This window comes from Otolemur garnettii, unplaced genomic scaffold (assembly GCF_000181295.1).
Source record: "Otolemur garnettii isolate 467f Iridium unplaced genomic scaffold, OtoGar3 scaffold00099, whole genome shotgun sequence".
Taxonomy (NCBI): domain Eukaryota; kingdom Metazoa; phylum Chordata; class Mammalia; order Primates; family Galagidae; genus Otolemur; species Otolemur garnettii.
The window spans coordinates 7,800,497-7,815,208 of NW_003852494.1; the positions used below are offsets into that span (position 1 = coordinate 7,800,497).

At 48.3% G+C, this 14,712-nt stretch overlaps 1 protein-coding gene across 1 annotated transcript in view; it reads left to right on the plus strand.

Moving 5' to 3' along the window:
- Positions 1–12,540, plus strand: part of GLT1D1 (glycosyltransferase 1 domain containing 1) — a 96,701-nt gene extending 84,161 nt beyond the window's left edge. Inside the window, exon 12 of the mRNA XM_003796069.3 lies at positions 10,567–12,540. Within this exon, the coding sequence (XP_003796117.1) occupies positions 10,567–10,728 (162 nt within the window). The 3' untranslated portion in view covers positions 10,729–12,540. The remainder of the gene's footprint in view (positions 1–10,566) is intronic.
- The last annotated feature ends 2,172 nt before the right edge of the window (positions 12,541–14,712 follow it).

Genomic DNA, 14,712 nt, shown 5'->3' on the forward strand with positions numbered 1-14,712 from the left:
TGATCCTCAGCACCTTTCTTATCTCATGCTTGTTCCTTGGGGCATAAATGGAGATAATGGCCTGTCTTTCAGGAATGACTGAGGGAAGCCGTTATGTACAGTGTTTTTTCTTACTTCACCTCAAGTGCAAACTGCCTATAGTCAAAGTCGGCCTGGCTGTGGCTTGTGCTGAGTACTAGGAGAAGCCCCTGTTGTGTGCGAGGCATCTGTTCATGCTGGAATCTGCTCAGCACAGCGAGATTCCTGCCCTGCCTGAGGCGGAGGAGAAGCAGGAGAGAATTTCCCAGCTCCTCTTCACTTGGGTCACTTTTTGTTTTTAACGGCCTTTGGCGAGGCAGTTGGCCAACATTACGTAAAATATTGCTTCTCTCTTATCTTTTTTAAACGTTTTAACCCGTCATACATAATTCATGGAAGTTAAATGCACCTGTAATGGTCTGATTAGAGCCTGGCACACAGTAGGTCCTCCTCAGTGGGAAACCCAGGTGCCAGGACCTCCCAGGGTTGATTTCATCTCCATTTAAGCTTGAAGGAACCACAGGACAAACTATGCCTGAACTAAGTTGGAAGTTAATCCAGAATTTATTTGCATGGGATGGGAAATAGTGTGATCACATTGTTTGTTGCACAAAGCTGGGAAACTTTTGCAAGTGAAAGAGGGGTCCTATTAATAAAAATGCTTGGACAACCGATGTTGTCCTGTCCCAAGTGACCCGAGGATAGAGGAATGCCTGAAAGGCCTGTGAGCGGGTGCAGTGGCTGGTTTATTAGGGACACTGGTAATATTAGGGGTACTACTTGGTAGCTCAGGTACTCAGACGGCTCCAACTGCCGTCAATATAAAAAATTATTAATTAGGTATTTACGTTCTGTTTTTCACACTAAGCCTCTGAGGTCTCGTATGTGTGTCTTGCACTTTGAGCACATCTCAGTTTAGGGGTTAAGATTTTATCAAAATCCATCATAAATAAAAGGTATGTTTAAAAAGATCTCCCATCAACATTTATAGTTGAAAAAGGAGAGTCTCGTATCCAAGTTGTTCACCGTGTAGTTAAAAGTTTCTGAATAACTGAATTGACCACCAATTTCAAAATTTGAACTGAAATCAATTAAACCTAAATAATAGTTAAAAGTGCAGGTTGGAGGCCACATTTCAGTTGCTCAGAGGCCACTGGTGGGTGTGGGATGGGGCAGGGTGGGAGCCGTGAGGGGCCTTCCCCCTCCCTCCCTCAGCACTGCCTATCTCTCCCTCTCTCTCTCTCTCTCTTTCCCTCAGTCTCTGGCTCTCATTATCTCTTTGCGTCTCTTTCTCTCCCTCTGTCTCTGTATTTCTCCCCTCTGTTTCCATCTTTCCTACCTCTCAATCTGTTTCTCTCTTGTTTCTTCCTGTCTCTCCCTGTTTCTGTCTCCTTATCTCTTTGTCTCTCTGTCTCTGTCCCCCCCCCCCGCCCCGTCTCTCCCTCCCTCCCCACCTCTCTGTGGGAAGGAAGCCAGCACTCTCTGGTCTCACAGTCCTCTAAAACAGCAGTTTTTAACCTGTGGGTTCCTGCCCACAGGAACTGTATTAAAGGGCCGCGGCATTCGGAAAGTTGAGAACCACAGCTCTAAAAGGTTCTCCTTGGCACTGCTGTCCGAGTTCCAGGAAGGAACGACCCTTCTAGAGGCCCCACAGCTATAGCCCCTTCTGCATCTGACACACACCCCTAAGGGGGCAGGGCCGGCAGGTGCTCAGGGGGCAGGGCTGGCATACCCAGCCCTGAGGTGGGGCTGTGGGGGCTGCAGGGTCTCCTGCCCCCACAGCATTAATACTAGAGTTAGGTTATTTGAGGAGGGAACAAAGTCCTAATGCCACAGTAGCCACCTGCAGTGTCATGTACCAGTGAAGCCCTCTGTTTCATTCCTGTCATGCCCATGGTCACTGAGTTACTGTGGCCAAGGGCATTACAGCTGCGGAAGGCAGGAGGGAGTGAGAGCTCTCCTCTGCCAGGAGCCAGTGGGTCCAGGAATGTGCCTGTGAACAAGGACAGCCACCCAGGTCCCCAGGGAAAACCTCAAAGCCACCGGTGTGTGGGCCACAGCCTTCCTGTGCCCCTGACTCTTTGCTTCTGTAAGCGGGGAGAGGGTGAGAACAATAGGATAGATTCCTAGTCTTTCTGAAATTGCAAAATGCAAAACTCGCATGGAAAACAATTTTGTTTTTCAGTGAGTTTGGTGCCAAAACTCACTCAGGACGTTGGTGGCTGCAGCCCCGCTCTCCTGCTATGCCCAGTCCCAGCTCTGACTCTCTCAAGATTGTTCTTTCACTGGGAGAAGTTTGTTTCTGTTTTTGTTTTTTTTAAATATAGATCTCCCTGGGAGAACTTTGCTTTTGCTTTCCATTGGGGGGCACTCTGCGGCCAGCTTCCTGTCCCTCTCCTTCCCCAGGCAGAGCCAGAGTGACTTAATTGGGAGTTCGCCTTCCTGTTTCTCTGGCCTTGCTCTCTTCCTGGACTCCCTCCAGCTCCTAACCCTGCCTTGGTAAGGAGGTTAGCTCTCCTACCCTCCGGGAAGGTCTCCTGGCCCTCTCTCCTCTGCTCCCCTGCCTCTCCCCGTCTTCTCTGTCTTCTCTGCTTTCCAGTGCCCTCCTCCTCTCCATTTCCAAAGCCGACCAGAGCTGTAGGAGGATGTCCTGGCTCATGGATTTGAAATGGCCCTCTGTGAAGCAAAAGCCTGAGATGCACAGAGAATCTTAGAGGGCTGTTGCTTTAGCTTAACTGGTGGCCTCTCGGTTTCCTCTGTCTGCCTGGGGCCTGGGGGCTTGGTATTCTCTGCCCCCTGCACCCCTGCAGTGGCGGGGCATGAAGGGGGACAGTCTGCTTCTAGTTCCTTTGTCTGCCATGTAGTGATACGTTACCTCAGGGAGGTTCCCAGACTTTCCTGTACCCCCAACTCTCTGCTTCTATAAGTGGGGAGAGGCTGGGAACAATAGTACAGATTCCTAGTCCCTTTTCTGAAATTCCAAAATCCAAAACTCACATGGAAAACAGTGTTGTTTTTTAGTGAGTCTGGCTCCAAAACTCACTCAGCAGCAAACTCTCATCTGAACGCATGTGAAGCTATTCAAGGCTTTGGTGTCCTGTTTGTGAGACTGTTTGTGCATGGTGATGTGGTGTTTACAGGCACAGCCTTAGACCTCTTGGGAAATGACGTGAGGGAAGGCACAGAGACCAGATTATTGAGATGCTGTAAATCCTGAATTCTGAATCATCATTCCACACCTGGTCTAGGCACTTAATAGATGTTGCCCATTGGTGTTATTAAGTGCTGGCTGAATACTGTCAGTGGAAGCCGGGGTGCTTTGTTAGGGGATGTTAGCACCTCATTGAGGCTTTCTCCTTGATTTAGCCAGCAGAGAAAGTGAACCGAGTAGGGATTAAGGTCTGTCTCACCTGGTGGGCCTTCATTGTTTAGTGCCCTCCCTGCCCCCACCTCCTCTCACATGCCAAAGACACCTGCTGAGTGTCCATAGTCCTGCTGGGGCCAGGGGCCTGGTCCCTGGGTGACCTCCTCAGTACCTGCTCTGGAGTCCCCGAAGAGGTCTAGAGCACGGAGCTTCCCCAGCCCGGTGTGCACAAACAGGACCCAGTGCTAGAGCACAGAGCTTCCCCAGCCGGGTGTGCACAAACAGGACCCAGTGCTAGAGCACAGAGCTTCCCCAGCCGGGTGTGCACAAACAGGACCCAGGGCTAGAGCACGGAGCTTCCCCAGCCCGGTGTGCACAAATAGGACCCAGTGCTAGAACATGGAGCTTCCCCAGCCCGGTGTGCACAAACAGGACCCAGTGCTAGGTTCTCTGGTGCTCTGTCACATCAGGCCCCTGGCTGACACTGTACACTGCCAGGTCAAGCTTCATGGTTGGGGGCCAGAGCCCTCTCCCCCACTTCCTTCTCTGACTCTACGTGGGACAGTGGGTGTGGCCAGGGCTTCTTTACTGAGAGGTTACTTCTAAACCTACCCAGGTTGGCTTACATAGGCTTCCCTGGCCAGAGGTTCTGATAGCTCTTTTTGATATTTTACAGTGAGCCCCTAACTTTAACCATGGTAGTAAGATCACATGAACTCCAGCCCTGCCCCAAATTGGTGATTACTGCTGGAGATTTAAGAGATGGCCAGGCATGGTGGCTCACACCTGTCATCATCCCAGGACTTTAGGAGACTGAAGTGAGAGTATCACTTGAGGCTAATGGTTTGAGACTAGCCTGGTCAGTATACCATGACCTACTCTATATAAAAAAAATGAAAAAACAAACAAACAAACAAAAAAAACAACTAGCCAGATATGGTGGCACATCTGTAATCCCAGGTACTTGAGAGGCTGAGGAAGTAGGATGTCTTGAGCCCAGGAGTTCGAGGCTGAAGAGAGCTGAGATCATACTACTGCATGCTAGCCTGGCTGAGAGAGCGAAACCTCATCTCAATTAAAAGACAAGAGATTGAGAGAAAGACAGAGAGACAGAAGGTTTGTGCTCAATAGTTCAGAAATATCTGCACATTCTCATGAGTGGCTCCAACTTTGCCTGGTGACAGGAGTCACCAAGTGAATAAGCTGTGTACACTGGCCATCAGAAGGATGATGTGGTTGCAATGACATGTGCCTGGTTGTCACCAATGGTGACAGCTTGAACAGTGCCTTAAAATGTAACCACCAGAAGGTATCATGTATAAGAAAAACAGTACTAGCAGATATATGCCCTTTTTCTAGACAGTTAGGTCTTGAAGTAGACTTCTCAAAACTTGGAGTTTCCAATGACATAAATCTATTCTATGCTCAGATAATTTTTGGACAGTCTTAGAGCTGTGGTGACTTCCCAGAATCACCTGCCACCCCAGAGTGATAGAAAACACGAATTTCTGGCCTCCACCGACAACATACCCAGTCACACTCTCAGTGGGGAAGAGGGTGGGTGCGTGTGTGTTTTATAAGCTCCACGAGAGATTCTCACAGTGGTGTTTGAGAAACACAAAGCCATAGCTGGAGCCTTCATTAGACAGCCGGAGGGAAACCTGGGATCTTTAACGACAGCAGCTCATACTGGTCGTGAGACATGTCCTTGTCAACATCTCCCATCAACAAGCTGTCACGTTGAGGCATCTGCAGAGGAGCTTCGGGGCAGTTTGATTTAGCACACTAAGCCTGAAATTCAGAGTTTTCACGTGATTGACTCTAGCTCCTTTTGGAAAAATACGTTTATGTCCCTTGTTGAAGGTTGTCAGAATGTAATGCCTTATAAAACGTCAACATTTCAAATCTACCAGTCCCTGCATGTTCCCCCGCCCCATGCTTCATGGCTTGAGGTGATGTCATTATGAGGATTGGGATGGGAATTTAAATATTTGTCTTGTAAAAATGGTGCTGCTTCTCCTCCTTTAGATCTTGGGGAAACCTCAGGTAGAGGGAACAGTTTAAAAGGATTCAATAAGATTTTTTTTTTCTACCAGCCATTACAGACTATTCAGAAAGGAAGCCAACTCTGAGAATAGGCAGCTACTAATTGAATAAATAACTCCACAATGAAGACAAAATTTACCATGTGCTTTTGCATGATTTTTTTTTTTAACTTCACAAATGGATTCCCTAAGCCAGGGTTTGCACACCTGTGGCCGTGGGCCTAGACCAGCTCTGCACAGGTGCTTTGTTTAATTTGCTATGTTATTAAAATTATGAATTCCTAGCTGGTATTTAATATGGAGTGCTTTTACATAAATATCTAGAATCTAGACTCCCCTGGGGGAAAAAAAAAAGGGGGGGGGAAATGCAGCAACCGGCATAAAGCAGCAGAGGCCCCACATCCCCTCGTACCCTCGCAGCTTGGCCTGGTTCCTTTCCCTTTACCTGCCTGGCCCTCAAAGGCATCTAATTTTCCTCTTGCTAATCTGGAACAGAGTCTAGACTTGTTTCTGAATTCTGCTAAGTGGTTGAATTTGCATCCTTGGCTTTTATTTTCTTATAATTGTGCCCCCTTTGATGCCTTTTAAGTTATTTTCATACTTTTCAAGACTAGATCATGTTACAATACAAGGTCCTGCCTGCACACTCGCCTCCTCCTGTTGACTGTTTGACAGTCAGCCAGTCCGTTTTCTGGCCTGTGGGGCAGCTGATGGCTTGTATGAAACCTGGGGAGCTGCGGTTGCAGCGAGGATGAGTCCCCTTTTGTACCTGTTTCAGGGACACTTTGCAGCATCTCTGGCTGCATTCTTCAGTCCATTTGATGAAGCTTCAGGTGTGAGATTCTAGAACCCTGGACAGCACTTGACACCATGTCAGGACCCAGTGTGTCTCTTCCTCAAGGGTATCTGCTGCTGGCTTCATCCTGAGGTGGGTGAGAAACTGTCCACAGTGGATCAGAGTTTCACTTCCCACCTGCACAGCTTCAGAAGCTAATGGAGCAGCCTTTTCTGGTGACTTCTTCTTGGAACAGGAAGCCTTTTCTAGAAGACCTCAGCTGATCGCCTCCTCTTATACCAATGGTCAGAACTTGGCCATACGCTGATCACTGGGCCAAGCACTGGCAGAAAAGGACCACTGTGTTGGTTTTCTATTGCTGTGCATCAAATTCACACAAATTCAGCAGCTTAAAGCAATACCTTTGGTGATTCACTGTTTCGGCTGGGTCGTCTGCTCGGGTTCTGATGTCTCACCATGCAGCGGTCCAGGTGCCACTGGCCTGTGTTCTCAATCTAGTGCACAGTTGTTGGGGGAATTCAGCTTCTTGCAATTGTAGGACTAAGGGTATCATTTTGACATTGTTTGTTGGCCATGGTCACTGTCAACACCTACGAGCTGTTGGTACAGATGCCACAGTACATACAATGGGGCCTCGTCCCTGTAAATCCACAGTTAGTCAGAAGTGCACGTAACACCATAGCGGAGCAGAGGTTCGATGTGCTCGAAACATTCCGCTTAGTCTACAGTTGGGCAGAACCATTCAGCACAAAGCCTGCTTATGATACAGTGTTGAGTATCTTGTGTAATTTACTAGAAGCTAAAAATGAAAAATAGAGTCATTGTGTGGGCACTTGAAGTAGTGTCCACTGAAAGATCCTCACTTTCCCACCATAGTAAAGTTAAAAAATCCTAAGTCCAACCATCAGAAGTCAAATCATCATAAGTTGGGCCTGTCTGTAGTTCCTTGTCTTGGGGCCCAGAAACCTGGCTGCAAGCCCTCTCTTCCCTGTCTGCCGAGGTGGACCCCTGCATCACACAGACTGGTCAAGGCGGGGCTGTAGTCCCTCTCTTCCTTATCTGCCGAGATGGACCCCTGCATCACACGGGCTAGTCAAGGCAGGGCTGCAGTCCCTCTCTCACTTGTCTGCCGAGGTGGACCCCTGCATCACATGGGCCAGTCAAGGCAGGCAGATCCTTGACCTTTGCCATGTCCTGTTAGTTGCAGGTTCCACCCACACTCAGGTCCCAGGCAGGGTTCTAGGGCTCAGCTCAAGTGCATCTGCTTCAATTCCACAGTTACTGTGGACCAGTTAGGATTGCTTCCTGGCATTAGTGACAGGGTCCTCTTCCTAGATGGTGTTGTAAAGGGGTAAAATCTCATGACATCAGAGTTCTCTTGTCTAAGAGCAGGGAGAAGCCAAATGCCTACAGGAGTGTTAGTTCCGTCCTGCTATGTAGCAGATAGTCCCAAAACTCAGGGGCTTAAAACTAACCCCATTTTCTTAGCTCACAACTTTCTGCTTCAGCAGTTGGAGCTGAGCCTGCCAGGGGGCTCTTCTCTGGTCTGGCCTCGGGCTGTCCGGCAGCTGGCTAGGGGCTGGCTGGGCCCCGCTGAGATGGTGTTCCTCACAAGTGCCACCCTATCATATGGTGTTGGTGCTGGCGCTCACTGGGTATCTCTGTCCTCATGGCCTCTTATCCTCAAGGAGGTCTCCAGGGCTCCAAGGAAGCAAGTACAGAAGTTGTTGAGGGCTTTTGCAGCCTGGCTTGGGAGTTGGACTGCAGCACTTCTGACACATTGGTCGAGGCAAGTCATGGGACCAGCCCAGATGCACAGGGAGGGGAATAGATCACCTGCCTGAGTGGAGAGGGTGAAAAAGTCTCACTGCAGAGAGATAAGGGCGGGGGATGCTCGTGCCGACCTTTGCAGGCTGTCTACCCTGGCAAGCAGCCAGCAGAGGCTGTGTCCACATGCACGTGTCCAGCAGAGCACTGTGGCAGCTGTGGAGGAGTGGTTTTAGTCCGGAAGAAAATAATCCCCGAGCCTCAGGAAGTGACTCTTGTGGTTTAAGAGAGAGATTTTCTCTTTCTTTTCTTGCTGGGTCTCCTTCCCTTCTGCCATTTGTCCGGGTTTCTGTGAAGCTAGCCGCTGAGATGCTGCTCACTCCCAGCCCATCTCTCCCTCCCTTTACTTAAGTCTGTGTTTTTGTTCAGGCTTCCATGCTGAGGGAGAGAAGAAAATAAGTGTATTTTATCACAACCGCTTCCTAGAAACTCCTCTCAGTTGGGATTTCATTGTGGAATGGCCATTAAGATCTGTAGACATAATAAGCTGTGGGGTTGGCTTTCACCCCGCGTCTCTGCCTCAGATAAATCAAAGATACGACCAGCGTCATAAAGTAATATTCCCAAGTTGTAAGCCTCTCCGATAATTTTAATAAGAATGTCGTTCTGCTATGAGATGGGAATAAATGTGTTATATTTTATTGTAAAAGTAATACTAACTTACTATAAAGTATACACAAATTATACCAAAAATTCAACTCCATCATCAACATTCCTATCTATAGTGCCAGCTGTAAAAGGCATTCAATGTTTAATTAATAATAGTGTTGAGAATACACAAACATTCCTTTTAAACATCAAAGGACTGTATATTAACTTAAGCATCGTTGCCTTCTTTGGGGAAATGGTAATGATGATGATAGTTAAGTATGTTCTAGGCTTTTCCTTAAATTCTTTATTTGCATTAACTCATGACAGTATCTTCTCAACACCCTAGGAAGCAGGTATTGTTATTAACCCTAATTTATAGTTAAGTTATAGGCACAGAGAGGTTACAAAATTTATTCAGCATCACTCACATAAAGCAGGGGGTGGTGGGAGTGGTATAAATCTAATCTAACCTCGGCCAGTGCGGTAGCTCACGGCACTAACTCCATCCATCACTCTGGGAGGCTAAGGCAGGAGGATTGCTTGAGGCCAGGAGTCCAAGACCAACAGAACAACATAGTGAGAATCTGTCTCTACAAAGAATTAAGAAAATAGCTGGACGAGGTGGCTTATACCTGTAGTCTCAGCTTCTCAGGAGGATAGTGTGAGTCCAAGAGTTCAAGGCTGAATGAGCTAGGCTGACACCACAGCTCTCTAGCCTAAGAGAAAGAGTGAGACCCTGTCTCAAAAAAGAAAAAAGTCTGCTCTTGACTTGTATGCCAGCATAATTAATAATGAATGTTCCTGAGCTGAGTGGCTAGAGTGCCAGCCACATACACTGGGACTGGCAGGTTCAAACCCAGCCTGGGCCTGCTAAAAACAACAATGACAACTACAGCCAAAAAATAGCTGGGCATTGTGGTGGGTGCCTGTAGTCCCAGCTACTTGGGAGGCTGAGGCAAGAGAATCACTTAAGCCCAAGAGTTGGAGGTGTGACACCATGGCACTCCAACAAGGGCAACATAGTGAGACTCTGTCTCAAAAAAAAATAATAATGAATGTTCCCCTCCTCTCTCTGAATACTCTTTAACAATCAAAATAACTCTTGTTTTTTCCCCAATTCTGAAAGGCTCTATACTAAAAGCTGGCTAGCAGGCGCACCCTTTCATTACTGTACCAAGTCTGTGAGCTTTAGTCAGTAAGAAGCATGAGAAGAAATATGGTCTGAAGAGAAGTCACAGAGGCAAAGCCAAGAAAAGCAGGGCTGTTAACTCTCGTCCCTCCCTTCTTCACACAGGGAGGCATGGGGTAGGGACAGGGCTGGGCTGGGCTGACCCATCAATTGTCCATTGTCTTCTGCACGCGAGAGATGCTCAGAGAGGCTGAGTAGCTTGCTTAGAGTTAGGTTGTGCAGAAGGATTTGAACACAGATCTGCCCCCAAAGTCTAGTGCTTTTCATGACCCCAGACACCACCCATAATGTGAAGGCATGCTGTGTGCCCAGGGGAGACAATGGAACACATACTATGACAATCAAATGGGGCAGGTCATATTGCATGGTATGAGCAAGACCCAAGTTCCTATCCAGGCACTGCTCATAAAAGAGGGAGGAAATTGTGACTCTGAGAATTGGGTTTTGCCGATCTAGGGAGGCAGGTGAGGGGAGCGTGGTTGATGGTGCCGGGATTGTCCAGGGATGTTCATCCCAGTGTCTGTGTATACACACACATCTGTTATTTCTTCCACATGTTTGCATTAATTCCCACCTCTCCTAAAAGTCATTTTCTCCAGGATCAGGGAGGCAGACCAGGAGGGGATCCAGAGCTAATGCAGACATGGGCTTTCAGATGCACTCACAAATGCCCCCTTCAGCAATTATTTACAGCTATTTCTCTTCCCCGTCTTCTTCTTTTTTTCTTCTTTTGCAGGAGTTTGTTCAGCTGGCAAAGAGACTGGTTAGTGATCCTGCATTAGAAAGAGAAATTGTGGCCAACGGGAAGGAATACATTAGAACACACCACTCGTGGCAGGTGGAGAGAGACACCTACCAACGCCTCCTCAGGAAGTTCGAGGGAAGCCTGGAGGCCTGACGGACCACAGCTCCTCTGGTACCTGGCCTGGGATGCACAGCTCTGGGTGAACACCAGGGATGGGGTCCAGGCAGCTTGGCTCTGGTCCAGTGCAAATCACACCAGTCTCAGCAGAATCATAGATGCAATGGCTGTGAGTCCCCAGGGGCACCAAGTTCATCCCCAGCCCTTCTGTGCATTCTGGCCCCCACCTAGGTGTTCGCCTGTCATCCTGAAGGAGGTGCAGGAGTTGATGGGGGCAGGAAGGGCTGGCTGGCTCCCAGGGATTGAGGAGAGAATTTAATTAGCTGCTCTGGGACTCTGGAACAGACCACAGAGACTTAATTTCAAGCAGTCACAGTTCAGACCTCCTGGCCAGTCTTCTGAGTGACTCTACCCATCCTTGCCAGTACCAAAAGCAAAAATCAGAAATGTCAGCTGAGTGTAGTCCTGGTAGCATTTCTGCCAGGAACTTGGGGCCCTGATGAGCACAGGGTGGCCCCAGGCATCTCTTAACTCCAGAGAGTGCTGTGAGTGAGTTCATGTCTGCCAGTCTCGCTCTTCAGAGTATAATGGAAAGATGAGGTATGCTTCCTACAGTGTCACCAGCCTGCCCTTGTGAGCAATGCTAATCTCTCGATGGAATTTATGCTGAAAACCATGTAGGATTGAGCCCACCTCATTGTAGCCCAGAAAATACTTGAGTGACCACAAGGTGGGGACTGAGGCTGGGATCCAAGGTGGGCCCCCTTCTCCTTCCAGCATCAGGAACTGGGAGTGGGAGTCAAACAGGCCACCAGCCCCCAGACCATGGCAAGACTAGGACTCAGGTCTGTAGGACGCTGCGGACAACACAGCAAGGTCAGCTCAGGGGTCAGGCCAGCAGTCACTGGCATGGTGGCCTGCCAGAGCAGCCAGTCCTCCCTAAAAGCAGTCTTCCATCCTTTGGTGGCTATGAAAAGCTCAGAGAATTCCACCAAAACCAAAATCCTTATGTGCCAATGGACATTTGTTACAATAGACAGGGAGTGACCTGTTCCCTACCTCTTGTGAGGCAGCGAACAGTCAGCTCTGATGGGGGAGGAAGTGACACCACTCAGGGACCCACGAGGAGGAGGAGGGTGTTTGGTTAAATGCATATGGACTCCTAGACCCTCTCTTAGGAGGAGGTGAGGGAGGAATGGCCCCCAGTGCCATCCGTGCTTAAGACTTTAGAACATCTTGGACTTTTCGCTTTATAACCAACGTGTTTTTAAAAAGTGGCAAAACTACATCTTGATTTTAAAAGAAACAGCCTCAAATTAGACAACTTAAGCTCTGATTCCTTGGGCATGAGAACAGTGGATTTGGGCTCCATACCATGTAAGGTGATGTTTCATTCTGTTGCCTCAATAGCAAGACAGAAGCACTTTCCAGAAAGGCAGTATTTGGAAACAGCAGACTTGGTGAGACGGGGAGCCCTGCTGAGCAATGGCCCCCACTTTTTTTGCCTCTGAGGGGCCCCAAGGTCATGGCTCTATATCTAGGCCTAGGGAGGGAGGAATCCTAAGAGGATGGCTCCATGTGCATCTGGAATTCAAATGCTGCCTGAAGAGAAGGCACCGACAGGTGCGGCATTATCTCAGATCCTGTCCAGGGACGCTGCTATTTAGAAAATCCCCATCATCTGGAAGCGCGACTCTGTTCCTTGGTTGGTGACCTTACAGACACCTGACCATCATTGCACCTCACTGTCACCGGCTAATGTCTTTGTGTGGAAATGTGCACATGCCTCACGCACTTGGCAGAAATGTGTGATCTTAAGTTAATAAAGACTGTCCCCATCTGCCGCCCCTTGGTAGCCACTGTTTATTCCCATTGCGAGCAGTGCTCTGTGAGGTACAGACCCTCCCCCCCACCACACACACACACCTTAGAAGGAAACACTGAGATTCGAGCATCTAATTAAGAGGGTTAGAAAACACCATCTCTATTTTAACACCAGCGCTTAGACATGAAATCAAGCCTTTTCTCTAAATGTTCGAGACAGTTTCGGTATCATAATTGGTTCACTGGATGTTTAAACGTTTTGAGCGTGGGTTTAGTTGGCTGATGTGCAGGTTTGAAGGGCTCAAAGAATAAATTTCCAGATAAAACCAAGCAGCTATAACCTTCAACTATGGAGTGAAAACACGTGAACAACGTGATTGTATTAACGCAGTACGGGAGGGCAGACAGGCATCCCTGCCGCTAGGCTGAAAGCCGGAGTGAGGAGTTGACACTTGAAGCTCCTCCCTGACTCTCACCCTCTGTTCCTTTCCTGCTGTCTCACAGAAGGGAAGGAGTCAGAACACCTCTCCTGTCTGAAAAGTTCCTCATGCGCCTTCACGTTTACAAAAGCAGACTCTGCAGGCTCCCCTCGGCCATGGGGCGCCCTGTCAACACAGGAGGTCTAGGGTGTGACGCTGGGCGGTCTCTGTGGAAGCTCCTCCTCTCACACAGTTACAGGACACATCTTGTAAATGTGCTGCCAGCAGGTGTCCAGGCTTCAATGCTCCCCGTGCCTGTGTTGGCCTTGGTGTCAGTACTTTGCACAGCCATGGAGCCTCTTCTTAACCATCCTTTATATGTAGCACCCCCCATTGTCTTCTTTTTCCTCCCCTCCCTCTTGTCTTTTTGCTTTTTTTTTCCTTTTGAGACAGAGTCTCACTCTATTGTCCCAAGCTAGAGTGTCATGGCCTCGGCCAAGCAACAGCAACCTCAAACTCCTGGGTTCAAGTGATCCTCCTGCCTCAGCCTCCCCAGTAGCTGGAACTGCATGTTCCCACCACAACACCCAGCTCATTTTTATAAGTTTTTCGTAGAGATAGTGTCTCGCTCTTGCTTGAGCTGGTCTCGAATTCCTGAGCTCAAGTGATCCTCCTGCCTCAGCCTCCTGGAGCGCTAGGATTACAGGCACCTCCTTCCTCCTTTTTCTTTGCATCTCTCCACTCCCCGCCCTCACTTCTGCTCTCTGATCCATCGTTTGAGAGGGCCTGGGCCTGACATGAGAATATCATATGGGAAGACCTCCCTACCCAGAGCCAACCGATACCTAAAAGGCCACTTAAAACTGGCTCCCAGCCTTGGCTTTGAGAAATGTGGATGCTCAGGGATGTCTCAGACTGGCTGCATCAGTTTCCTAGGGGTAGACATAGGCTTGAAGCTCCCCCAGTGACCCACTGGGTGTCCTAAATTGACAGCTACTGACTTACATAATCCATTTGAATAAGGACCAGAACTTCATGGAAAATAAGCACAAGCTAAGAAAAGATTAGATTCTGACTCTGTACTGAAAAAAATGAATTCCAAAATTAAGAAAATACATTAAATGTGTCTCGCATTATGTCTTATGCAGCTGTAATAGAAATTATAAGGGCAAGAAAAACTTTACACGACAAATAAGAAATGAGAAAGCAATATGCCGGGACCTCACTGCTGTTCCCAGAGCTTCTCTTCCTTTGACATTTGCATGGTGGCTCACGCCTGTAATCATAGCACTGTGGGAGGCTGGGACAGGAAGATTGCTTGAGCTCAGGAGTTCAAGACTTGTGTGAGCAAGAGCAGACCCCCATCTTCATAAAATAAAACAGCCGAGCCGGGCATCATGTCGTACATCTGTAATCCCAGCGACTCAGGAGGGAGCAGAGTCGAGGTTGCAGTGAGCCATGATGACGCCATGGCTCATAGGGTGAGACTCTGTCTCAACAACAACAAAGCTTTCTTTTGCAGTTCTTGTCCTCTCATCATTCCTGGGTTTTTTTCTGGGTTTTTTTCTTCACTCAGTAGCCGGTTTCCAGCTACCAGAGCCTCACATGCCTACGACTCAAGCATCTCTAGTGTGGGTTTCATCAATTTCAGCCAATCCTGCATTTTTTGCAAAACTTGTAATTTTACTTTACTTACATTGTGTCAGCATCGTAAGCGTTTTAAACTTCTAACAGTAAGAGGAATCAACTTGAAAGTGGTGCAGAGTGGGAGATTATG